This window comes from Cyanistes caeruleus, chromosome 16, assembly GCF_971803275.1.
Source record: "Cyanistes caeruleus chromosome 16, bCyaCae1.hap1.1, whole genome shotgun sequence".
Classification (NCBI taxonomy): domain Eukaryota; kingdom Metazoa; phylum Chordata; class Aves; order Passeriformes; family Paridae; genus Cyanistes; species Cyanistes caeruleus.
The window spans coordinates 9,452,074-9,476,836 of NC_141716.1; the positions used below are offsets into that span (position 1 = coordinate 9,452,074).

General features: G+C 52.8%; 2 protein-coding genes across 9 annotated transcripts in view; one reads left to right on the forward strand and one right to left on the reverse strand.

Annotated features, from left to right (window-relative positions):
• Positions 1 to 558: 558 nt before the first annotated feature.
• LPIN3 (lipin 3) lies at positions 559 to 13,040 on the reverse strand. 5 transcript variants are annotated; one of them, XM_086853049.1, is made up of 21 exons: positions 12,821 to 13,040; positions 10,638 to 10,750; positions 8,922 to 9,122; positions 8,509 to 8,604; positions 7,536 to 7,657; positions 7,209 to 7,313; positions 6,653 to 6,773; positions 6,066 to 6,492; positions 5,357 to 5,453; positions 5,074 to 5,237; positions 4,898 to 4,991; positions 4,650 to 4,719; positions 4,468 to 4,560; positions 3,841 to 3,902; positions 3,563 to 3,692; positions 3,172 to 3,320; positions 2,925 to 3,011; positions 1,849 to 2,001; positions 1,456 to 1,567; positions 1,261 to 1,364; positions 559 to 1,155 (listed from the first exon to the last, which is right to left on the reverse strand). In XM_086853049.1, exons 1-21 carry the CDS (start codon positions 12,900 to 12,902, stop codon positions 1,107 to 1,109), a joined length of 2,631 nt encoding a protein of 876 aa, XP_086709175.1. In that variant the 5' UTR covers positions 12,903 to 13,040; the 3' UTR covers positions 559 to 1,106. The 5 variants fall into 5 exon arrangements, with proteins under 5 accessions (XP_086709175.1, XP_086709177.1, XP_086709176.1 ...); XM_086853051.1 differs by lacking the exon at positions 12,821 to 13,040 and adding an exon at positions 11,102 to 11,332; XM_086853050.1 differs by lacking the exons at positions 10,638 to 10,750; positions 12,821 to 13,040 and adding an exon at positions 11,102 to 12,226.
• Positions 13,041 to 17,595: 4,555 nt separating this feature from the next.
• ZHX3 (zinc fingers and homeoboxes 3) overlaps positions 17,596 to 24,763 on the forward strand; it is a 46,661-nt gene continuing 39,493 nt past the window's right edge. For 3 of the 4 annotated variants that reach the window (XM_086853078.1, XM_086853075.1, XM_086853074.1), the window contains exon 1: positions 17,596 to 17,733. The gene's annotated coding sequence lies outside the window, so the exon portion shown is untranslated. Of the gene's footprint in view, positions 17,734 to 23,316; positions 23,772 to 24,763 lie in introns of those variants that run through there. The other variant, XM_086853076.1, reaches the window with a different exon arrangement.

Below are 24,763 nucleotides of genomic sequence, written 5' to 3' on the forward strand. Positions count from 1 at the left end.
CTACTTGTGCACTGAGGGGTCTCACTCACAGGTCCCACTCTCCTTGCAGTTGCTTTGGAGTTGCATGGTAAATGCAGAGGCAAATCCCAGAGAGCCTGGGCCCATGGGATCGCATGAGGGAGCAGGGCTGAGCCTGCATGGTCCTGCAGAGCCTCATCCAGGGCTCTTCCCTGGGTGTCCCCAGTGCCAGGGAGGCTGCGCTGGGCTGCGGGCACACCCTGCTGCCAGGGACCCCGAGGGGCTGGAGCCAGCTCGGACTGAGCCTCGGCACAGGGGCCTCTGGCTTTTGCAAGGTCTCCTGTCCATTCAGCCCCATGTACATACAGAAGAAGTCTGGATTTGTTTTCTGGTTTTAATTAATTTTGGTACCTTAGCTAAACGTAGGAATTAAAAATAAAAAAAAAAAAAAAAAGTGCCATTTTCTAGAAGCTGGTCCCATCACCCCCAGGACCCACTTGGTAGGATGCTTGAGCAGAATAATCCCAATTACATTTTTGAGACGACTTGGAGCCTGGCTCCCACCTCTATGCACAGGGCTAGAGCAGACAAGAGACAGCCTAGATTAAGGCACTATTTATTATTGCTTTTAGTTCAGAACACTCAAAACCCCAGCATCTTCCATTGACCTTTACAAGTCAGTGGACAGTTTCAACTACCAAACTGCAGGTAGCTGGACTGTCTGAAACACTGGTCATACCAGAAGCAGTAATAGCTATGAGATTCATCAATAAATACAACAGTGAACAACCACCACCTTTAAAAAGGAGCCAGACTTTAGAGGAGCTACAAACACCAGAAGAGACCCAACTTTCAGGAATTTGTGTTTAGCAAATGGAGTTTTTGTAAAGTCAGAGCTCTCTCTTACCCCCTCTGGCTTCCTGCTAAGGGGTGTCATGACCTCTATTACAAGTGCAAAATGCCCCAGCAGCAAACAGAGAAAATGAGGTGCACCTGGAACACTTAGTCCTGGCAAAGAGCATGCAGGAGAGCTCTGGGTCAGGTCTCCACAGGGATGGGGCTAGGGCAAGCCATCCAAGTCAACATCAAGCAGCAGAGTAGGTAAAGTGGCTGTACTCTGGGGACACCAGACCAGTGCCTCTCCTCTGTCACACAGGAGGGAAGAAGACTTCCACCAGCTCCGACAGCTGCTCGTATCTGTGGGCGTAAGAAAGAAATTACACTGGGGTCATTGGATTTGATGCCTCTGTGCATCAAAGCCAGGTCAGCCCAAAGATGCTGAGGTATAAGCACTTTGCTTACGTTGACTTTTGGTTCTTTGCGAGCTCCTGGATCAGCTCTCCCTTGTGGTTTACTGTGAATATGTGGCTCTCTGGCAGCCCCACTTGCTTGTAAGCATACACATCCTGCCCAAGGAAGGCCAGCACGGCATTAGAGCTGCAGGAAGGCACCACCACCCAGCCTGAGCCCTCCCTGCACACCTGGAGATCCACTCACATTGGGCCTGTTCCCAAAACCAGCGTAGAAGGGACACTTTGTAGCAAACAGTTTTCGGATGTCTGTCAAGCAGGTGACCTTGAACACCTCTGGCTTCTTCTCAATCACCTCCCTGCAGCACAAGAGACACAGTCACAGTGTCATCAGCTGGCCAGGACAGTGGACAGCAAACCTGTCTGGGGCTCAAGGAAGTGATTTGAAGGGCAAGAGGTTTTGTGCATCAGAAGCTCCACTGTGAAGCTCCAAGATCAGGCAGCTCCCCTGCTGCCTCCTACGAAAGGCGTTGTGCACCAAGGAGGGCAGAACAGTTTAAGGCTGGGACATCCCTCAGCGTCAAGCTGTGGAACAGGGTGCTGTCCCCAGGGATATAGGAGGTGCAGGAAAAGACAGTACCTGTGGAAGGCAGACAAGAGGCTACTGGGGGAAAGCAGCATGGGGCCCATGGGGAGGCCACAGCCTTGCTCATTGACCCATTTGAGGTAGCCTTTGGTGATGTGGGCCATGCCAATAGCCCTGGCCGAGCAGTAGAGGAACTTGTAGCCATTCCTAGAGAGAACACAGGGAGCCCCTCTGAGCTGTGACCTGGGGCAAGGCATTCTCCTGCTCTGAGGAGGAAGAGGTAGCCAAGCACCTGGCCTAAAATCTTATTCCAGTAAGCAAGGTGGTTCCACAAACATGAATCCCTTATCTGGAAACCCAGACTAAGCCAAATCCCCACCTGCCTCACACTGGGAATCCCTGCACCACCCTCCATGCTTATCCCAGCAGCCACACACGCACCCAGCCCAGCTGCACAGCACCCATTGCTGCCCAGCACCCACAGCACTTTCACCCCACAGCACTGCCTGTCAGTTGTGGAGGGCTGTACCCAGCCCTCACAGACGCCCGGGCGGGGACAGAGCTCGGCAGAGGTGGTACCGGGTGGCCAGAGGCAGCCGAGGGGCCATCTTCGAGTTCTTGCAATCCCCGGGAGTGCATCCCTCCCATGCTCCTCCCAGGGCCAGAACGAGCCATCCACGGGCCCACAGTGCCTCTCAGTGGCCACAGGGGCCAGGGACCAATCTAGACACTCCACAGGGACTCACTGCTGGTGTCACACCTCGCAGGTGAGTCCCCTGGGCTGTGGGAAGCGATGGCTGGGTACCCAGAGAGGCACCAGCACCACAGTGCTGGGGACACCCGTGCCACCACTCTCAGGTGTGACCTTAGGTGTCTCTGCTGCTCAGCTGTATCTCCCCAGCAAAGCCTCCACTGACACACACTCCTTCCAGGGAAGGTAATGCCAGCATCTGCTCCCAGGGGACCTTCTGCTTTCACCCCTCAACATCATGTAGGCAGCACAGCCAGCATCAGCCACCACTGACAGCAGATAGCGCAGCTATATGGGCCTTCATCATCAAGTAAGAAGCCCTGACTCTGACTCCATCAGCTTCCCACTTCCCCTTAACCTCAGCTGATCCAATACCTACAGATGGATTTTGTGGAAGAGTGTAACAATCCCACGGTGAGTCCAATCTTTACCCAGTTGTGGCAAAATGTGTCCAAGAGCATCCGATCTAAAAGGAGGCCAGGTTAGTGTCATCCAAGGCGGTGAGTATCTATCCCCCACCCCAATGGGGTTTGTGCTCCCTTGTGCCTGCTTATGCAAGCCTTTAAAGGAGACTTTTCCCTAACAGGGGCAAAGAAGGATTTTGGGGTAGGAGAAAGGCCTTTTACTTGGTGATGGTGCCATCAATGTCTGAGATCACCACTTTTTCATTCCAGTTCCACAGGTAGATGGTGGCCTCACAGCGGCACGTGCCCTGGTACTGAGTTGTCACGCTGAATGCCACCTCATTGGGGCCATCCTGTAGATTCAACCTTCTCTGGGGTAGAGGAGCAGCAAAAGTGTTACACCAGCACCAATTCACACCACTCCAAGGCTTGCCAGAGGCCAGACTGCCACCCAGCCAGGCCAGAGAATCCCAAGACTCTACAGGGTAGCCAACAAGGGCAAAATATTTGGATGTCCCATGAAAACACGAGGTCAGGAGTAGAGAAATCCCCATTTAAGGGTTCTCTCACCCCTACACACATGGATAGTGAAGATGGAGGAATAAATACATACAATTTGCTCGGAGGAGAGACGCAGGGATTTCTTGTAGGTTGGTAAATGCTTCTGAGCAGGGGCTTCCACTGTCAACATGTCCCCAGGGTCCTGGGGCTCACTGTCACTGGATGACTCCTCTTCCTCTTGACTACACAAAGAAGGGAAGGGATCAGCCAGAGTCTTAAAAAAGCTTTCTACCCTCTTTTATTAGGCAAACATAGGAATAATTAGTCACACAGGAGAAAAGACCAGGAGTATTCAGACTCCAGAAGATGACCTGGGAGGGAGGCACTCACCTCTGCTGAGCAGGGTCATGCTGCAGTGCTCCCACGCTGGCTTTCCCTGGCCTCGGCTGCCACTGCAGGCAGAGAGGGGTGTGCTGGTTTTGGTGAATTTTCTTCACAATGAATGGTATGGGGCTGTGTTTGGATTTGGGCTCAACACAGTGTTGATAACAGAGATGTTTCTGTTATTGTTGAGCAGTACTTGCACAGAGCTAAGAGCAAGAGCAGGGGCTGGTTTGCTTCTCTTCCACTTGGAACAGCAATGCCAAAAGAAGTACCACTGCAGTCCCTTCACAGGGACACTGCTGGTGGAAGAGGAAGCACAGCCTGGTGCTGTGGTGGAGCAGGGAGACCAGCAAGCACACCTGTTGCCCAGGGACTTGGCATGATGGGCACATAGCAGGAGGTCTCACCACTACAAGGTCCACATTACTGCATTACCAAGTGTTGCTCTGCTGCTCAGGCATTAACAGACCAAAGGGCACAGGTAGCAACCTTAAGAAGTCACCAAGTCAGGTCCTGGATATCCTCACAGTCAACCTCAGGCCATCCCCAGGACCCTGTTCCCACCCCTTCCAGTCAGCAGAATGATGTCTGCTCCTGGGGACATGGTTGTCACATCCACTGCTGCCAACATACCCCCTCTGCTGGGAATTCTCTTCTCCTCCAGGAGAACCACCACCTTCTGTCTTTCTTGATCATCTTCTCCTTCACCAATTCGTCAATGATGCTCTGTGAACATGGCAGAACATGGAATGAGGTCAGTCCTCAGCCCAGGCCCTTCTGAGAGTCATAGACAGTAAACGTGTTGTACTACTGACCTCAGGAATGTTCCTCTGGAAAGCCTGCAGGGCCAGGATTATGGGACCAGCCACTGCCCAGTTGTAATACCTGGAAAAAGCGAGAGGATGGACACATCACCATCCTGCAGCATGGCCAGGTCCCACAGCTGCTTCAGTACAGTCATGCTCTGGGATGGAGTCACATTCCTACAGGAGGGTCTCCACAAGGACAGAGGGGCCATGCTGTCCATTGTGGGATGAAGCAGAAGGAAGAGCAGGCCACTCACTTCTTGTTGATCATTATCACCAGGTTTGGGTCATCGACAAGCCTTGGATTCTCAGCAAATTGCTGGTAGGAAACCATGTGTTCCATGAACTTCTCTGATGGGACAGAGGCTGTGTCATGCCATTGGAGGATAGAAAGGATTTCAGGGCTGCAGATTCTCCCTCCCCTCCTACCTACCATGAGAGATCTGCCTGTTGCTCCTGAGGCCCCCACACAGTGACAGGGCAACTGTGGGCATCAAGTCAGAGTCCATGGGACTGTTGTCAGGCGAGGTGGATGGCAACTGGATACACAGAGGGTTGCTGGGGTCTGTCACAGGCCTCAAACTCGGCTTTGTGTCACTGCCAGCAAGGGAAGAAATGGTGGTGACATCAGAGAATAGCTTTAAACATACCTCCATCCTTTGTGCCAGGGGAATTGCTCAAAAATGTCTGAGCTTGGCCAGCTGGGCAACTCATACCTCCCAGAGATATACAGAGGCACCGGTTCATGGTCCGTCTCGGAGAGGTCTTCAAGGTAAATGGCACTGGGACCCAAGTGAGGACTTCTGATGGATCCTCAATGCATAGACAGAAGAGAGAGAGCTTAGCTGAATCACCTTTCCAATCACCCCAGCATCTATCAAGACAGCCAAAAGCATTTTCCTCAATCATATCTATGTACCATACAAACAGGGTAGCCATTTTCCTACTGGAAAAACTGCCGTAAGTCAACAGCAACAGAAGTGCTTCGAGACACCTGCACTAGCATGATCCCTAAATACACTGTGAAGGGGGGAACATAAATGCTGCTCTGTGATTTTCCCTGACTTGGCAAGCTCAGGATGAAGACACAAGTCAGGCCAGGTGCTGTCAGACATTTGAAATTAAGGTATGGCCTGTATTGCTGAGAAATCTTCTAAGTATGCAAAAGCATAGACATCAAAGGATGGACTTCAGGGAACATAAGGCAAGAAAGCCTTCCTGGGAGGTGGGTGGTCACTGAAAGGTGGACACCTAAAGGATGTCTCTTCAAAGCAAAGGAGCTGGTAGCACACAAAGAAGGCAAAACAAACATACCACACCTGGAACTCATGGAGTTACACTGAAGGGACAAGCCAGGTGCTCATCTGAGTCAGACACATCTGCAAGCTCAAACACCACTTCAAGCAGCACCAGTCACACTCTCACCTTGCCTCCCCTGCCTCTCCAGCTGGGACTCAGGGCCTTCTGAGCCTGCCTGCCTTGGAGCAGTGGCTCCCTCAAGGGGCTCCACATCTGGCTGAACCTCTGCCACAACATTCTCATCTCCCTCCTGTTTCTCTTGTGGGACTGAGTAGGCCCCCAAAAATCTCTTTGCTGTGACAGTATGGAGGATGTCCTTCAGCCTGGAGATGCTGTTCCCAGCCTGAGGTTCAAGTGTTGGCTCAGTTACAGACACATCCAAGGAACAGGGTGTGTCCTGAGGTCCTGCTGGACTTGAAACCCCTCCCAGATGTTCAGAGGTGGCAACAAGAGGGGTTGCTTCATCCACTGGGACCAGTGTCGCAGAGATGGTGGTTGCTGCAGCAGCAGTCTTTGTGGACTTGGCTGGTTTAACTCGCACCCATTTATTCACCTCAAGGAAAGCAGAAGAACAGGTTTGAGGATAGGAAGTTGCCCAAATCATCACACAGAAGAGGGCATTTTCCCTAAGGCTGCCTGGCTACAGCCTCCTCTGCTTTCTGCAGGTTTTTTGGACACCCATTCCCAACAAAAGAGCAAGAGCAGGGACTCACTTGAGGGAGCTTTCCCCAGGTCCACCTCATGAGGGATTCAGCCCCTAGAGCAAAACTTTCCTGTGGTTTGATGTCCAATTCAGAATCACTTTTGGGAGAAGATTGATGGCTTAGCACGAAGCTGCAGGAAGAGAAGGTGATGTGGGGCCTCACCTACACTACAGCCCCATGTTCTCCTATCAGTCCAAGGACATTTAAGGCCAAGAACCCTGTAATGCTGGTTTCCCATAGTCACTTCTACCCTATAAGAATGTCACTCCCAAAGAACCAAGACCTATGGAAGCTGAGGCCCCAGAAAGCAAAGTGCTATGCCAGCAGTTGCCCAGAGCAGTTCATCAGCAGACAGCCCTATGCACACAGGCTTCTCACACCAGTGACCACGGCCACAAGTGTCCCTTATGGTCTCTGAGCTTTCCTCCAGCCACCCCATATCAGGCTAGGAAAACTCTCCTCTCCTGATACCTTCAAGTCACTTTTCCATACCTCCTTCCCTGCCATGAGGCATGTACCCTGCTCTCACCAGAGCTGAGCAGAACACCTTGGCTCTGCCCATTACCTGTCCTCTTCAAGCAGCTCCCCATCAGAGTATGGGTATATCTCTCGGGACTGCAACAACTCAGTTTCTTCAGGGAGATCAGCAAAGGATGAACATGCTGCATCACTGCAAGGAGGAAAGAGGAAATTTGTGCTATTCTCAAGCAGCAGCCTCCTCTACAGAAAGCTGGAAATACCCAGCTTCATCATTCCCCCTGGCTTTCTACTCCTCAGGAGACTGGGCTCCAACTTGCAAACGCTTTCCCCCTGTTTCAGTACTGCTGGGCATCACCAAATGAACCCACAGGCTTGACCTACTGCATCACCCTGTCCAGACCAAGCAGCTCACCTTGTGGCTGGCAGCTCGCTTTTGGTCTCATCACAGCTGTCAGAATCAGAGTCCAACTCCATCTTGAGCCTTCTCTTGTGTTCCCTCCTCTTGCACACAATCACTCCAGCGCTGGTGGCCTCCTGCCCACACAGAAGGGTTGAACAGCATCCTTTGGGCTCTGCTTCTTGCAGATGGGGGATGTGCAGAGCAAGAAGGGGATGCTGCCCTGGAACAGGGATGGAGAGGAGCCCATCAGCTCCCTCCAGCACACTCTTTTTCAGCCTAGCAGCTCCTTGCTCTCTATGGAGCATACTATGGAACAGCACAACCAAAACCACTGAACCCTCAGCTCAGGGGTGGTTTTGTGGCCTGGACTAAAAGAGAAGGGTTTATACCCACATCATGTGAATAAAAGACCATTAGGATGATCCAGCCACAAGCTAAAGACATCTTTAACACAGGCAAGGAGAGACAGGCAGGAGATGGCACCAAAGACCAGAATTACCAAGGCTACAAATGGGATTTGACTCCAAAGACCTTTCTGACTTCCAAACCCAGCCCAAGCCAGCAGTGACCATAAGTGTGCCTGAGAGAAGAGCTGACAGGATTTCTGGAAGTCACAACTAGTCTCATCTCACTTCCCACTGGAGCAGGCAGCCTGCCACAGCATCTGTCTCATTCTCATCCCTGTCACAAGATTCCCTGAGAGTTCAAGTTCCAAGATATCCACCTGTCTGGCCAGCAGCCATGCCCATTGATGGGGACCAGTCTGGGATGCAGATATTTGGTCTAATACTCCCTCAGAGTGCTCCACCATGTGAGTTGCAAGGTCCTTTAAGCAGGAACCTTTCCAGACACAGAAAACATCAGACAGGACAATGGAGTCTCTCTGGGGAAGAGCAGCATTCCACACCTGGTCATTCCACCTCAACCCTGCACTTCCAGGTAGTCGCACTGGGACACAAACATGCAGCACCTCCTCATAACCAACCTCATGCTCCTGTGACTCCTCAACAAAGAAGGCCTCTCCATTGTCTCCCAGCTTCATGTGCAGATCCACAGGCTCTCCGTTGATTTCGATGTCAACCTAGCAAGGGACAGAAGCAGCTTGTCCATCTGAACCCCTTCATCCACTGGAGCACTTCCAGATGGTGGAGGTGGGTTGAAGTTGCTCATAGGGCTGTCAGCCACACAGAGGCAAGGGACCTCTCCAAATTTTCCTGGAGAGCACATTACTCCTTGGAAATGGATGGGCTCCACTTGGGGGACATCCCCTCAAAAACATGGCATGCACCCCTTTCAGTGGGCTCCCATTCCCTCCTTTACATAACATGTGGGATTTAGAAGATACTGGGTCTGGAGACACTGGAAAGGAAGCACAGCCGCAGGGCAGGCACCACTTACCACCTTCTCCTTGGAGCGCAGCACTCCCAGCTTCCCAAAGCGCACATGAAATGGGGAGCACTTGAAGGAGTTGTCAGGCTGCCTCACCACGACCACATCGATGCAGCCCGACAGGGTGGCAGGGTTTAGATCCTGGTACAGCTCCTTCATGGTGACAAAGACATTCTCAGCCAGCTGCCCCACATAGTTCATGGTTTTAGACTGCAAGTGAGAGACAGGAAGAGACCCAGGTAGGGGAAGAGAACTCCAGCAACTAAAGGCAAAGTGAGTTTACTGCAGGAGAGTCATGGCATGGCTGCAACACAGCCCCATCACCGGGACAGGTAAGCCTCTAGAGAAACTGAGGCAAACACCTGAGGACCTTGATGAAAAGCTAAGGCCTCTGTGAGCACCAGAAAACAGGACAGAAGCCAGAGCATGAGTTATTGCATCCAGCTTGGAGGAGAGATGCCCTTGCCATTGGGATACACCATCACATTTTCTCCTTGAGAGGGCAAATACAACCTCACAGCAACACTGCACAGTCAAGCTGTCAACATCCCATTCAAACAAGAACTGGGCTGGCAGGAGACCTCCTGTCCTGCACTGTCTATTGTTTGGGTAGAAATTCCCAAACAACTCATGGCAGAGAGGTAGGAAACCCAAGCTGTTCCATATACCACACACTCACTTTAAATAAAGTCCAAACCTAACATTTCCCACCCAGAGGGAAAGGCATCCCACTCAGGCATTGCAGAATTGCCCAGGCATGGCTCCTGTACAAGCCAGAAGTCTTGTGGTGGGCAGCACAGCCAGGTGGAGGTGTGGTGTCCCCAGCAACTCTCAGCACAGCCCCCAGTGCACACTCAACCCAAAGGGCAGCTGGGGGGGAGTTGGTTCCTTACCCAAAGTGACGATGACAAGCATGTGCCACATGACAAGCCCTCTGCCCTGGCAGGTACCCAGCCTCTCCGATCCATTTTGCATAAGCTCAGCCCTGTCCCATTCCCAGACATCCCTCCTGGAGGGCAGTCTGAGCGGACAGACATGGTTCCCGCTCCATGCCCCGTCCCCCACCTCTCCCTGGCAGCCAGGAGAAAGCCCAAATTCCAGATCCTCTCTGGAAGATGACAGCAGGGAAGTGCTAGCCAGCTCCCGAAGCTTCGGTGGCTCCATCAGCTCTGCTGTGAGCGGGGCCTGGATCACGGGGCCACTCACCAACCTGCTGAGCCCAGCTTTCCCAGGCATTGCTGCCGGGGTGGGCAGCCCTCCAGCTGCCTTCCCTGCTGTGCTGCAGGGCTTGGCACTAACGGGAGACAGCTCCTCTCTGCACATGGGGGCAGCTTTGGAGAGGAGGAATGATCACACTGACCCTGGTGCTCCTCAGGCAGCACTGATGAGCTTCCAGTTGAGATACACACTGAAACAGACCTGAAAAGTGCATAGGGAAAGTCCTGGGCAGAGAAATCCCATGGGATTTGGGGTGGGGGCTCGGAAATAATCCCCAGATGTGATGAACTGAGCACCATCTTCATGGTGAATGCAGAGTGCAAGAGCTCAACATAACACTGCAGCCACACAGCAAAACAAGTGCCAGGGCCATGTCCCCTGTGCAGAGCCACTGTCCCCCCTGCTTCAATGGGCAGCTGCCCCCTCCCCAAGCATCTCATTGCTGGAGACTGCATGGCTATGGTACAGTTGTCAGCTCACTGAAATTTAATTCCCTGTGGGCCTCACCTGGGATGGCTGGAGGAAGGCAGGGAATGGAGAGAAAGAGGCTTTTCCCTGCAGGCCTCGGCCCCACCGTGGATGGAGCAGGCCCGTTAGGGAGGTGAAGGGTAGGTTATAGTCTGGAGAGAGATTAATAGGCAGACAGGGCAAAAGAAATGGTCTTCAAGTCATATTCAATAAATAAACCCTCTAGAGGAAAGGGGCATCTCCAGCCCTCAGCCCTCAAACCAGCCAGGATCACAGCCCTCCACCACACAGCTCTTGTGGAGAATGAAGGGGGCAGTCCTCCCCTGCCGACAGCTCGCATCAACCTGCAAACCCAAAGAGCTGCCCAAAATAAACCAGGTGCTTTGCTGACACTCGTCTGCTTTGCTCTTGGGCCGCCCTGCCAGCAGCACACCCTGCCCACACCCACACCCGGGCTCCATCCATCACACACCGCAAACCAACAGGACCTTCCCCATCATTACCTGGGCAGCTGCCGAGCCTCAGCACCTCCTCGACGTCGGGGCAAAACTAAACCCCAGGCGTGGCTGTGTGCCGACAGCAGCACTCACCCTCAGCTCCTCCTCTCCCTGCTGCTTCCTTCCCCTCACCTGAGGCAGGGGAGGGCCCGCTCTCCCAAAGAGCCCCGGGCTGACTCCCTGCCTCCCGCCGAGCCTCTGAGGGCCCCGGCAGGCCGGTGGTGGCCCTGGGCTGGCACCGGGGGCTCATCCAGCAGCCCCTTTGCTCCAGCAGCCCGGCCACAGCTGCCTTGTGCCCATGGAGACCCTTCCTTCTCCAACCCACCGTCCTGCTGAAGTCTCAATGGGACATAAAGGGCGACCAAAGCACAGGGGCTCCTCTGCCCTGCATCATCTCCATGGGGATGGGAAAACAGGACACAGTGGAAGGAAAGCACATAAAAGCAGACACTTCAAGAAAATGGATGCTCTCCAGGTCTCAGGGAGCCTGAGAACAGTGGGGAAGTGACATGGGAATAGCTGGGTGGACTGGGTGAGAAACAGGTGCTGGGGCTTTTTTGTGGCATTGAATCCCACCATACTATAACTCCAGGGCAGGGATGTGGCTGGTCCACAGCTCTGTCCTGTATTTACCTGACTTCTGTGCTGGTGATTCCCCTGCAGCCTCTCTGCTGGGTTTTGGAGTGATGGGGATTGGCACTTTAGGGATGGAGGCTCTCACTCATGGAGCTGACATTGTGCTGTGAGGGCAGGGAAGCACCAAAGCTGGAGGGTGGCTGCTCAGAACATCTTTAGTCCCTGAGGAGAAGTATCCAAAGCTTGTTGGCCCCAGCTGATAGGTTGAGCTGCAGAAATGCCACAGCTCATTCCCAGACAAGCTCTGTTAGCACCCAATGCCTCAGTTTCCTGATGGCAGCTAGAGGCACAGAGATCCCCCCTGTGCCTGTCCAGTGCCAAGCATGGCCTGGGCACAAGATCCCTGTCCCAACACGGGAACTTTCCTGAAGGCTGTGACAAATCTGCTGAGGAATGAAGCTTATTTTCCAGCAGCTTACTCTTCTGGGAGCTCTGGCCCTTGGTGAAATTGGGCTGAAAGCAGCTGCTGTGGGTGGCCAGCATGGCTGCAGTCCCTGGGGAGGGTGGGCTGGCACTGCAGGGCAGGCGGCTGCCACCAAACCCCACAGCCCATGGCCAGGTCATTGGGCACTTCTGCCCAGCAGGGAAGGAATCTGCTGGAACCTCCATGAAGACACCTTGGGTGTGACACCACCTTCAGGTGATGCCCTTAGACTGGTGCTCGCTGATGCCACTGGAGTGGGTGTCACCCAGGGCAGGGGGTTACATTCTGCAAGCCCTGAGGGTGTAACACAAACCCCAGGGCTGGAACACAAAGGCAAGGACAGATCTGGGCTGCAGATGCCTCGTAACTTGTAAAAAGTGCTGCAGAGGACATTCAACAAAGGACATTTGAGCACAGGACGCCATTTCTTCCTCAGCCAGCTGTGTGCATCTGCAGATGAACACAGAGAAGGAACAAAATGCCAGCAGGAGCAAACAGGCATCTCAGCCTTGCTGTGGCTCCAAGCCCCCACCCTCTGGACACAGAGATGAGCTCCTGGCTCTTGGGCACCCTGTAGTAGTACAGACCCCATCACTTACCTCCAAGGTTCCTTGCCCAGCTGCCTTTCCCCACCAATCCATACCCCTAGTTCCTGACACACCAACCTTTGCTTGTGCCCCCATGCCCCTGCAGAAGATCCCCAGCTGTGTCATGGCTCTTGTGAGTAATGGCTGTTCCCCTCTGCATCCTCCCCTGCAATCCAGGCTTTTATTTCCCTCTTCTTTCCTTCTTTCTCCTTCAGAAAGCTTAGAGCACTTTTAATTGCCGTGGTAATTTTTTGCAAAGCCATAAAATCATCCTTGGTTCCTGCCACCTGCTTTTTATACTCCCTTTTACTCCTCTTTCCTCTTTTTTGGAAGGTGAGCTTTGCAGATCCATCCCTCACTGTGCCTGTAACCCTTCACCCCCCAATTTCTCTGTGAATCTTGTGCATCCTCCCCCAGGAGCTGCTCCAACAGGGAGAGATTTCTTCTCCCTTTTGGGAACTCCCCAACCCACAGATGTTTGCAATGAGCCTTTGCATAACAAGACATATTTTTTTTATTAGTCAACTGAGGTGCAATATTTTAAGCTCCTTGCATTCCAAAAAGCTCACAGGCACATCCAACTTGGCAGATTTTTTTCCTGCATCCCAGCATTCCCCATCCTTCCTGGATGGCAGCCTTCACCTCTAACAGGGCACTTCTGCCTTGTGGGCTCCCCATACCTCACTGATTTTCGTGCTGAAAGCCCTACATCCTGAGATCCTGGGCTTCTCTAGAAAAGCTCCATCCATCCATCCATCCATCCATCCATCCATCCATCCATCCATCCATCCACTTGGCAGATGGGAGCACCCACAAACTTCCCAGGAGTCTCCTTAATTTTCCTCTCTTCCCAAAAGCAAATTATGTCTTCAGTCACAGGATGGGATCCTGCCTTGCTCCATGCCTCTTCACAGGCCTGAAATGTCTGCAGGGAGGTCAGAAGATCCAGCAGTGAGGCAGACTCAAGGAGCTGGCCAACCCACCTGCCTTCATGTTGGCTGAGACCTGACAAAACTCAGCTTCCCCAGAGATGCTGCAGAAGAGGGGAACCAAGCTGATTAAAAAGGGGTCTTCCTTTGCTTTTCAGGCAGAAAAGCTGGGGATGGAACAGGAGAAATCCCTCCAGCTGTGGGGCTCAGCCAGTAGCTGGGGACACCAGTAGTATTTGATGGCTGGAAGCCCACACTGCAAACCCCTGCAACATCTGAATCCTCTTTTCACCCCAGAGTCAGGAAGCTCCATTCTCCTGTTCCCTTGTGGCACAATCCTCTGATGACCACCAGCCTGGCTCCTTTCTCCCTGGGTCTCCTCTGTCTTTACCTTCACCAGCATCCCCTTTACATGGGGGTTTCCTGAGATGCTGGCAAAATCCAGGCAGCAGCCAGGCAGGCTGAGGCACTTTTTGTGCCTTTTCCTGAATGCCGTGCACTGAGCAGGATGCTGCAGGCACCACATGTCTGGTGAGGGACAGCCAGAGCCGTCGAGCTGGGTGACAGCAGTCAATCCACCCATCAAATCCGAGGTCCTTGTGCCAGGCAGCTCCCTGGAGCAGCTGCCTGCTGCTGGCAGGGCTGTCATTCCTGACTGACATTCCTCCGCTCTGACCCTCCAGGGAATCCTGCCAGACGCTGGGATGTGAAAGGGCTTTCTCATTATCATGGCCCCTTCTTCCAGCAGGGAGAATCAGCGTTTTAAAAGGAGGGGAAGGTTGGCAGACCTTCTTGACCCTCAGCTGACTGGGCTGGGGCTCCCATTTCCTTTCCTGGATCAACAAAGAGCTCCAGAGGCTTGTGAAAGGAGTGATTCAGCAAAAGAGGATGAGAGGAGAGACAGAAATACCAAGTCAGCACAGCTGGATGGGGTCAAATTCCCATCCCGTGAAAGCCATGGGGAGCAAGGCTCAGGTGTCCTACTCCCTGAGGCATAGGGACAACTCCTGAAAGTCCAGCTGTTCTGCATACCAGCCCTGGAGTCAGGAATACAACAGGAGAACAGTGTTGTTGGTTTCGTTTCTCTCCCATTCTCAGAAAGATCAAGTCAGACTGGCCTGGCATGTGAAGGAGTGGGTGGGAAAGCCATTTTGCCTGAAGAGGAGGAAATGCCATCCTCAGTCCCCAATCACAAGCATTGAAGAAGCTGAATTACAACCGCAGGACTGGTTGAAACCATCCGTTCTGGTTTAAAAACATGCTCTGCTAATTTGGCTCCTAGCTTCTGACCTGTTGGAAGTTCACATTTCTTCTGTAAACACAAAGGGTTCAAACTTACTTTAAAAAAAAAAAACCAATAAACAGAAAGCTGCAATTGCCACGCAGTTGTGTGGTTCCAAGAGCCAGGACTTGCAGAGAAACCCAGCAATACCTTCACACCAGGAGAGCTGGGAGCTGTCGTTCCGATTGGGAACGGCTAGAAAGAACGACACAAACTCTTAAGGGAGTTTCAACACGAGAATTCCCTGGTTTATTGCTCTGGGCTTGTCTTATAGACAGATACGTGGAAAGTACAGAAAGGAAACTCTTATTGGTTAGCAAAGTGCTACATTACCATCGTTGGTCAGGGGCTCACCACCCCCCTGACTCTCTCCTGCAAGGGAAAACAAGAGGACAGATAAACAGCACCTGGCAGTTGTTTTCTGTCTCTGAGGATTGTTTTGAAATCCTCCTTTGAATTTCTCAGGCTAGCTTCTCAGGCAGGACTGAGAGGCCATGGGCCTGCAGTCTCTGCAGCTCCCTGCAGCCTGTTCCAAAGCTAGCATCCATAGGGAGCCCTGAGCAAAAACACGGTTCTGAAAAATAAAGTCTCTGAACTGAGAACCCTCAGCTTTTGTGTCCCAGCTCCTGACAATCCAGCTAGGACATGCACTGTGTTGGGGGTTAGATGTCCTTCCTTTTTTTCCGTCTTACCTATGGAATTTTTACCCATTAGTGGCGGGGACATCTGACTGCTGGTACTTAGTGGGTGCTTGAGAAACACAAAGAGTTTGGCTGGGCCCAGGGGGAAAGGAGGACAGGAAAAAGGGAGGGCAGGGGCAGCTGGGGACTGGCAGGTTTCTTCAGCTTCAGAGCAGGACACTCGCTGGGAGTTGCTGCGGCTGAGAGAAGGGAATTCACCATCACACAGACGGAGCTGCTGCTTCTCCTTCCTTCCTCGTTGGTGGCCTCGCACCCCCTGTCCTGCCTGGACATGTGGCAGTGCCAGGTGTCGCCGCGGAGCTGCTGATCCGCCTCATCCACCAGCCCAGGATCTCAGCTCATCCTTGCTGTTCCACCTCAGCCACCGGCCCAGGATCTCAGCTCATTCCTGCTGTTCCACCTCATCCACTGCCCCAGGATCTCAGCTCATCCCTGCTGTTCCACCTCAGCCACCGGCCCAGGATCTCAGCTCATCCCTGCTGTTCCACCTCAGCCACCAGCCCAGGATCTCAGCTCATCCCTGCTGTTCCACCTCAGCCACCGGCCCAGGATCTCAGCTCATCCCTGCTGTTCCACCTCAGCCACCGGCCCAGGATCTCAGCTCATCCCTGCTGTTCCAGCTGAGTGTTCCTCAGAGCCCCGCAGGAGCACCGGGACTGCCCGAGGGGTTTGTGAAACAAAGCCTCTCCTCCATCCCTTCCCGTCTCAGCCGAGAAAGCTGTCACGGGGTCCCTGGTTCTGTTTTGTTGCTAATGCTGTAGTTATTGTTGTTTGTTTGCCTTGTTATGCATACTAGTAAATGACTGTTCTTCCTATCCCCAAATCTCTGCCTGAGAGCCTCTTGATTTGCAAAATTACAGTAATTCGGAAGAAGGAGGTCTACATTTTCGTTCCGGGGGGCTCCTGCCCTCCCTAGCAGACACCTATCTTCTAAACCGAGACACACTCTAAAGCCCATAGCTTTAGATAAACGATATATTTACATCAATGTAACTGCGAGCAGAGTCTGACCACCAGCTCCATATCCAGGGAAAGTGGGATAATGTGCACATTTAGGCAGCTGGAAAATCTTTTATCTTTTGTCCAAAGCTGGTGTCTGATTTCAAGACAAGATCTTTCCAAGACACACTTTATTTAAAGTAAATCTTTGGTGTTTGGTTCGATTCCTGACCTGCTCTCAGCAGGCTGGGAATGACGCTGCCAAAGCCTTGGGGTGCGGCAGTGTGGGCACCCCAAGCCCCTCTCCAGTCAGTGCCACAGCAGCCCTGGGCTCCAGCCTGTGGCTGGACCCCGGAGCCCCCCGGCCGCAGCAGCCTCCGTCCCTCACGGCGTGGGACAGTCCCACCCGCCGGGGGACAGCGGCTGCCAAAGGGAAGGGTCTGGGGGCTTGCAGCCACCCAGCCATCCGTGCCGGCTCCAGCGCGCCCCGAGCCGCCCGCCCCGGGCCGCCCGCGGTTCTTGACAAGGCTGATGGACATCGCGGACCGACCGGACTCGTCGCCCTGCTCCGCTTCCACCGGAGCCCGGCGCCACGGGCCGGTTCAGCTCCCCGCACGGACAGCGGGGTCCGGTGTGCAGCGCTCCGTGCCCGGCCCCCGGCGGTGGCCGCACGCTCCTCATCACCCTCCCCGTGCCCGCTGCTGCTCCCCGGTACGCGCACCCCACGGGCGCTCGGGGGGCTGCTACGGGCAAAGCCCCGCTGCGGGCGCTTGCCGCACTCCCCGGTGCCAGGTCCAGATCCCAGTCCCGGTTCCCTGTCCCGGTGGCCAATGCGGGACCCCAGATCCCGGTGCCGGTCCCGGCACCGTCCCGACCCGCCCGGGTGTCCCCGCGCGCACGCGCGCTCCGGCCGGCCGCGGTGACGTCAGGGCCCCCCCGCCCGGCGATGGAGCCCGGCTGATGCCGGTGTTTGTCGCGCCCGCCCGCCCCGCGCTCCCCCCGCCGATGCCTGGGCTCGGCGGCGCCCGCCCGCCCCGCTGCGCCGCCCGCCCCGCGCTCGGGGCCGGGGCCTCCGCCGGACCGCACCGGACCGGACCGCCCCGCACCGAGCCCCGCCGAGCCGCCACGGACCTGCCGCGGGTGAGTGCCCAGCGCCCGGCGCGGCGGGGAGGGTCCCGCGCCCCGCGCTTCGCTCCCGCCCGCAGCCGCTGCCGCCGGTACCGCAGAGCCCCGGCAGGTGCGGGGCAGCGGGGCCGAGGCGGGCGCACCCACCCCCGTCCCCGTGCGGGGCGCCCACCCGAGGATCGGGACACGCTGGACCCCCCCGCCCCGGAGCGCCCAGCCCTGCCCTGCCGCTGGCCGGGAGCGGCGGGGCTGCGCTGCCGTGGGCTCGCCAGCAATTAAAATTGAAATAAATACGGTTAAAAATCGGCTCCCGCCGCTGTGGGAGCTTTGCGCGAGCGCCCGGCTGCGCGGGGCGGATCGGGACCACTCTCCCCCGGGGTGCTCTGCGTTGTTTTTCTTTTAGTCTGGGTTTTTAGAGGAAGAAAAGTGCTTTCTTCTAGCCCTCGTTGGCTGCTGGCTGTATGGAGAGCGGGGCAGCAGAGCCCACTCGTGTCGCGGGTGGGGGCTCGGTCACAGTGGGGGTTTTTGGAGCACTTTGTGGGCAGGCGGCATCTCCCCGTTCTCGCAGGTGGGAAAACTGAGCGGCCGCTAAGTGACGAGCCCGAGGCCGCACAGGAAATGTGTGGTGGAGCGGGACTAAACCCCAGATTTCCCGTTCGGTGCTCTTCTTGCCTGGCTGGGGACAGCGGTTTAACCTCATGCTCTCGGGCTGCTGGGGTAAAGTCCTGCCGGGGTTATGCCAGCTCCTAGCCAGGGCTCCTGTGGTGGCAGCCAGGCCAGGTGCCAGCAGACTGAGGCCCCTCTGCTGCGAGAGGTGGATTTGGAGAGCAGAGATGTCCCTTTGGATGGGATGTGGGTCCAGGATGGACACTGGGTGTGTGCTGCTCGGGTGTCACATTGGCTTGGCAAGCTGGCCTGTGTGAGAAGTGGCCCCATCCTGCTGCTCAGGGCACACTTTGTCTGCACCCTCAAATCTCAGACAACACGGTTCTCCAAATGAGTTCTGTGCTATTCTGATTATGTGATGGGAAACTTTTAGGGGAGAGGTAGGTGATGTGTCTCTTCAGGCCATGTGGCGTACATTGAAAAGCTCATATACAAACCTTTCTTGATCTGATTTTTCCCATTTCTGCCCACTAAAGGCATGAACTCTGCCCAGCCATGGGCTTTCTCTCTGCCCAGTGCTGTAGAGTGGCTCCAGTTGAATAGGGAGGGTTTCCCTACTCTTCCCCCTGACCACCTACTCTGTCTGCAGCCCCAAACACGGATCATAGTGTCCTGAGGAACACTTCTCCATGGATAGGAAGCCAGAAGTTTACTTCATTATCTGGAACAGCTTATTCTAAACTAATCTCTCTTTAAGAGATGAGGAGGAAGGGAAAACCACCCAGATGCTCAGATGCATTTTATTTACCATAAAAGAAAATAGCAATTTAACGATAACTTCTATTAACTAGGTTGGGTCTATGACCTTGATGTATTTTACAACATAGCTGAGAAGAGGGAGCAGACTGTTCCAGTCTGTTTATTGTTTCCTCTTAGTGCATCCTAGTAACTTGCAGCACACGGATGCCCACACAGTTCTGGAGTCCTGACCCACCTTTGGGGGTGGGAAAGAGAAGGCTGTTGGATCTGATTTGCTTCAGATACAGCCTAATCTGTAGCTGGTGTTAATTATATTATAGATGGGTTGGGGTTTAGCATAGGTTTTTCTGACAGGGCTCAGCCTCCGCAATTCTTGCTACTGTAGAAAAGCTGTAGTAACTTGAAGCCCTGAAGTCACTCGTGGGAGCACATCCCTATCAATAAATTCCTTGTTGTAAAGCCAAGTGAAACCAGTCCCATGGGGCCGCTGGCTTTCCACAGAGAGGTGCAGGGATGGATGCAGGCAGTGCTGACAGCCTGGAGTGGGGTAGCCTGGAGCAGGTGAGCCAGGCTGGTACTGAGAGCCGTCTGGGTTGTCAGTGTGGGGAGATTTAAACAGCAGTGTAGCTCCAGTTCTCATTTATATAAGTGTGTCTCCTTGCTCTGCAGGGTTTTCCTTCAGTTTATACCTCCTGCTCCTCCTCTCCAAAAACACTGTCCTTCTGTGTATGCGAGCTTTTCCCTCTGCTTTGGTTACTATGGTGTTACTATATAAAAACAGCTCATCTTGTAGCTCCTGGATGTATCTGTACCTTGGATTTGCAGTCCAGCCCTGGGACACAGGCCTGTGTCCATCTCTTGTCCAGCCTTTCCCTGTCTGTGTGACGGGACGGGTCTGGAGGCACGGTTGTCTGCAGGGCACGGCTGTGCCTTGATCCCACGGGACCTCCTCCAGGTTTCTGGGCACCAGGATCCCACTGCTTTGTGTGAGGCTGTCACACAGATCATCTCTTGCTGTTCCTGAATGTGGGACAGCATCTGGGCTGTGATGAGACCTGCAAGACTCGCTCACATTCATCCCCTCCAGGGACTGGGCCAACTGCAGGCAGGGCATCAGCTCCCTCTAAAAACTGTTGGGAATGGAGACAAACAACTGAGAGTCTGTAGAAATCTGTGCAAACAAAAGGCAGAAGGTGGGAGCAGATATCTCCCCCCATCCTGCTCAGCACCCCCAGCTTTGTGCAAGTTAACCCCCATGGGCTGGCTTGTTGCTGCCCGCTCTGCTGCAATGGGTCCCTTGCTTCCCATCGCCTGATATTATTATTCCTTTCTGGTTTTTCCACCTGATTTGCATGTAAAAAAGCATGAGGGAGGTTCACCCCATGGGAAGGTCCTTGGTTTGCTCACAGCCAATGTAAATTATTGTCACCCTCATTCTTGCGGGGGCTGGGGTCATCCTGGAATAGAGGGATTTTGTTGGGAAAGGAGGGGCCCAGAGCCAGGTCCACATTCCCCCCTCCTTGCTCATGCTAAGGGTGATTTGCCCCATGCAGACACAGAATCATGCTGAGTTGCCTCTCTATTTGCATTAACTACACAGGAGATCAGGAGGATGATCTTAGTAACTTAAACACCTGCTCCAGGTAGAATGAGTCTAGTCCTGCTATGGAGGCTATTTTGGAGAAGATCCTGCTTGCTGGTGCCTGATGGTCTTTGTGATGAAGGTCAGCAGCCTCCCTCCCTCTGGCAGCTGTGGTGGCTCTTCTGCTTTGTTAAGTAGGAGCGGGGTGATGCTTCTAATTATAAAGGAGAAAGGTCTTGTACTTCTCCCCTCCTTTGTTTGTTTGGTTTTTTGTTTGGTTTTTTGTTTTGTTTTTTTTGTGGGATTTTTTGTGTTTTGTTTTATTTTTTGTTTTTTTGTTTTTGTTTTCTTCTCTTGACAAATGTTGCAAATAACAATGCTTAAAATGCAAACGGAGCAAGCTTCCATGAGGTGTCTGAAGGCCTGGTTGTGGTGGACTGTGGTGGAGCTCAGGAGCTGGTGACGATGGCACAAGAGCAGAGCTGGGTTGTCACCAGAGCAGTCATAGCCATGGCAGCCGTGGCTCATCTCCACGTGGAGGACTCTCTCATGTGCTTCAAAGGCTTTGTGGTTTCTCTTTGCTCTCCCCATTCAGAGGGACACTGTGAGGGTGCCCTCTCCTTGTTCTACAGGCACAATAGGGGGGGCATTTAACTGGACTCCCTTTTATCTGTGTGCTCTTCACTCCTTATTTCTGCTTTTTTTTTTAAAAATTAGAAAAATTGGAGGATGAGCTTTCTAAGCTGTGTCCAGTTGCAGTCATGGCATCTTAAGGTTCCTCCTACTGTGGATGAGTGCTGCCTTTGCTGTTCCAGCCAGGTGCCTCATGTGTTTTAGCACTTGCTTGGGGAAAAAAATGAAATAAAATAACATGGTGTTGAGGTTGCAAAAGTTTCCATTATAGTTCCACCCAAACACTCCTGCCCAATAATGCTCAGAAAATTCAGTCTGGGCAATGGGGCTTTCCTGCCTGCTTGGAGGGAAGTGGAACAGCTTTTGGTTTTGTTTTTTTTCCCTTTTAATACAGAGATGCTTGAGAGCCATGTCAGGAATAGGGTGGGGAATGAGCTCTGGTGCCTGGCTCCTCAATAAAGAGCCTGGGTGGCGCAGGTTTGAAATGTGAGCACTGAAAAATTCACTGAGCAACAAGCAGATGGATCAGTAGAAAGGGCCTTCCAGTGGGGCAAGGTGGCTCTTTGCTGTTTGGGTCACTGTTGTTTAGCTCTTCTTCTCCTGAAGAAGTGCCTTGATGTTGTTTTCAGGCTGATCTTGTCCCACTGGTGTAAAGACATCAGTTTGCTCCTCTGGGAAGGATAAGGAGGGAGTTAGCTGCTCCTGGAACATGGCTTGGTGTGCGGGATGCTTGCAAATGCTCTGCTCTCATGCCTCAGTAAATAAAGAGGTTTTCATGGGACTTATAAAAAACTTGTCTTTTGGAAATAGGTCAAGCAAATATTTATTTCCCTAAGGTGTCATGCCAGTGTTGCACAAACACTTGAATGGGTAGTCATTTTATTTTTCACTGCTTTGTTTCTTCCTAAGCACATTCAGTTCTTTTTTTCCAGTGCTGTAGGGACATGCATTAATAATTGTATGTAATCAGTCCTGTCCCTCTCTCCATCTGGAAGTCTGTGCATCTTCTCTGGGCTTGTGCTCTGCAATTGCAGTGCTGTAAATCAGAAGCTGTGACACTTTTTTCTTTACATCCAGGTGCTTCTCAGCTGTGGGGATATATTTGTGGTCCAAAAGCGTTTCAGGTCAGTGGTGGACCAGCTGCTGCAATGAATTGAAAAACAAAACTCCCAGAATACAGCAAAGTTCAACAAAATGGCCATACTGGTGTCTTGCTTTCCTGTCCCAAAGCCTCAGCTGTGCTATTGCTGGTGTCTTTTGAAAGTAAGTCCAATGCTTGGGTTATCCCACGGATGGAGAGTGTAGTTACTGCCAGAAGCTGTATCTGCCCTGCTGTCTGGTGGAGCTCCTGTCTTCCCCAAATAATCAGGGATCAGTTGCCATTTGTCTTTAAAGAGGGATTGAAACTTCTTGTCTGCTCTTAAAATGGTAAAAATTAAGGGTTTAGTAAAGAGGATCAAAATTAGGCTTGAAATCTTGGGTAACTGATTTTACAGCTCTTCATCTCCAGATGTCCTGGAGTGTAAGGGTAGCAAAGGTCTGTGCTGGAGAGCACTGGAGTACTTGGAGTATACTTTGTGTAAGAGGATGTTTCAGATGGGGTTGTCTTGGATGCTTTTTGATGTGTAACATATTTAATGAACTGAAGTCTTTGGTGTCTGTGTGAAGGATCCAAATGTACTCCTGGCTCCTCATGCTTGTACTCAGGACAGGCTGCAATGGCTGGAGACCTTCCTGGAGGTTCCAGGTCCTGCCTGGGGGTGTGCAAAGCACAACTATCATTCCAGCTTCCAATGATAGAAAGCACTGGGCTTTCCAACCTGCACCCTTCAGCTCTAGTCAGCCTTGCAGAGGTGGTCACCTCTCAACCAGCACCTTGAGCAGGTGGCTTTGGAGACCTCCAAGGGTTGGATGTGATGCCATTTTTCACAGCCCTGCTAAGACAGGTTTTTACACTGTGCATTAAAGGTTAATTGGCTCTTACATTGTTTCCTGGGTGTGGGGTGGCCCTTAGAGACAGATCACCCTGACACCTGTGTTGTGCAAGCCTGCTGTGTGTTGTGCTTTGATTTGTTAAACAGGATGTAAAAGCAATCTCCCCTTCTGAAATGTATCCTGCTCTTTCTTTCCTTGCAAGGAATCATTTCCATGTCAGAAAGCATTTAAGAGAGGGGGAGTGTCTCTGTTTTATAGAGACAGAGCTGACTTAAACCCAAAAATCTAAGCACAGACCCCCTCCTCAGCTGTGCAGGCACAGGGGAGGCAGGCTGTGGTCTGGGCTGTGAACGAGCAAATGATGTGAATATTTTATAATCCACCTGTTGGGCTTTGCTCCCCCAGCCCTGCATGCACTGGGAAGTGCAGCAGATGTTTTAAATGGCAGCCAGCACTCCCTGCTCCAGTGTCTGGCATCTCCCTGTTGTTTTACAGGCAGGAAAGATGGAGACTGAGGATGATGTGGCAACCGCTGCAGGTTTGCAGGTCTTTTGTTTTTAGTTGTTTTCCCTCTGTTGTTCTGTCTGCCTTGGTGGTGTGGTGTTGTCCTGCTCTCCCAGCCTGTGCTGAGCTGTGGTGGTTCTGCCATGTGCCAGCATCATTCCTGGAGGCTGGAAATTTGGCCCTGGGAACACAGGTAGTGCTTGTCAGTGCATTAGAAATGAAGGTGCTGTAGGGGAGATATCTTTAGAGTTGGTGTACTGGGGGTTAATCTTACAAAACCCCTCTCCTGTGAACAGTCACTGTGTGTCCACCTGCTCCTAACCCTTTTCCAATCTCCTTTTGCTACTCTATGCTCTCCTGATTTTCCTGGCATCTCTCTTTTTCTTTGTCAGTTCTTTAGATGTGTTTTTTCAATCTTATTTTCTGCTGTGGGGTCACCTGTGTGTTTCCCTTTGCTGTTGCAGGACACTGCTTTTCATGTTACCTTCAGGGTAGGTCTCAGAGCAGCTTGTGGGCTCCCAGCAGTTTGTGGCATGCAGGGGACTGGGGTGTTTAAAGGAATTTTAAAGCCTTCATGTTCCTACTTTGATCTTTTCTGGCACCTAGAATAGGTTTTGATTGTTTGTTTATTTTTTGGGTTTTTTTTATTTTTATTGTAGTTTTCAAGGGGATGGTTGGAATGGAGAGGGCGAGGGTGAGAAGCAACCCTAGCTTTGAGAGATAACCACAAATAAACAGCGTTGCATGGCAAACACTACATCCCTTGTGTGCTCAAAGCCCTGCTGATGACAGTATTGTTGTGCCTGTCCAGGTGAAATGAGATGGTGAATGGGATTTGAGATGCAGTAGTGAAATTAGGGACCTCTCTGCTGAGCATCTCTGAAAAAAGGGTTTCCATCAGAAGACCTGATAGCAGGATAAGGTGGTCCTTGCTGCTGCGTGCTGTAGGCTGGTGTTGCTCTGTTCCTTGTGCTCTTCTGGTGTGAGGAAGAAGCCACCCCAGCCCACCAGAGCTTGTCATGGGCA

Excerpts from the sequence above, each read along its gene's own strand:
- LPIN3 (XM_086853049.1), bottom strand. The coding sequence starts at position 12,902 with ATGCAGAGGGGAACAGCCATTACTCACAAGAGCCATGACACAGCTGGG. Across the intron at positions 4,720-4,897 it reads GTGATAATGATCAACAAGAA|GTATTACAACTGGGCAGTGG; the intron begins GTGAGTGGCCTG and ends CGCTTTTTCCAG. Across the intron at positions 3,903-4,467 it reads GAGAATTCCCAGCAGAGGGG|TGGCAGCCGAGGCCAGGGAA; the intron begins GTATGTTGGCAG and ends CTCTGCCTGCAG.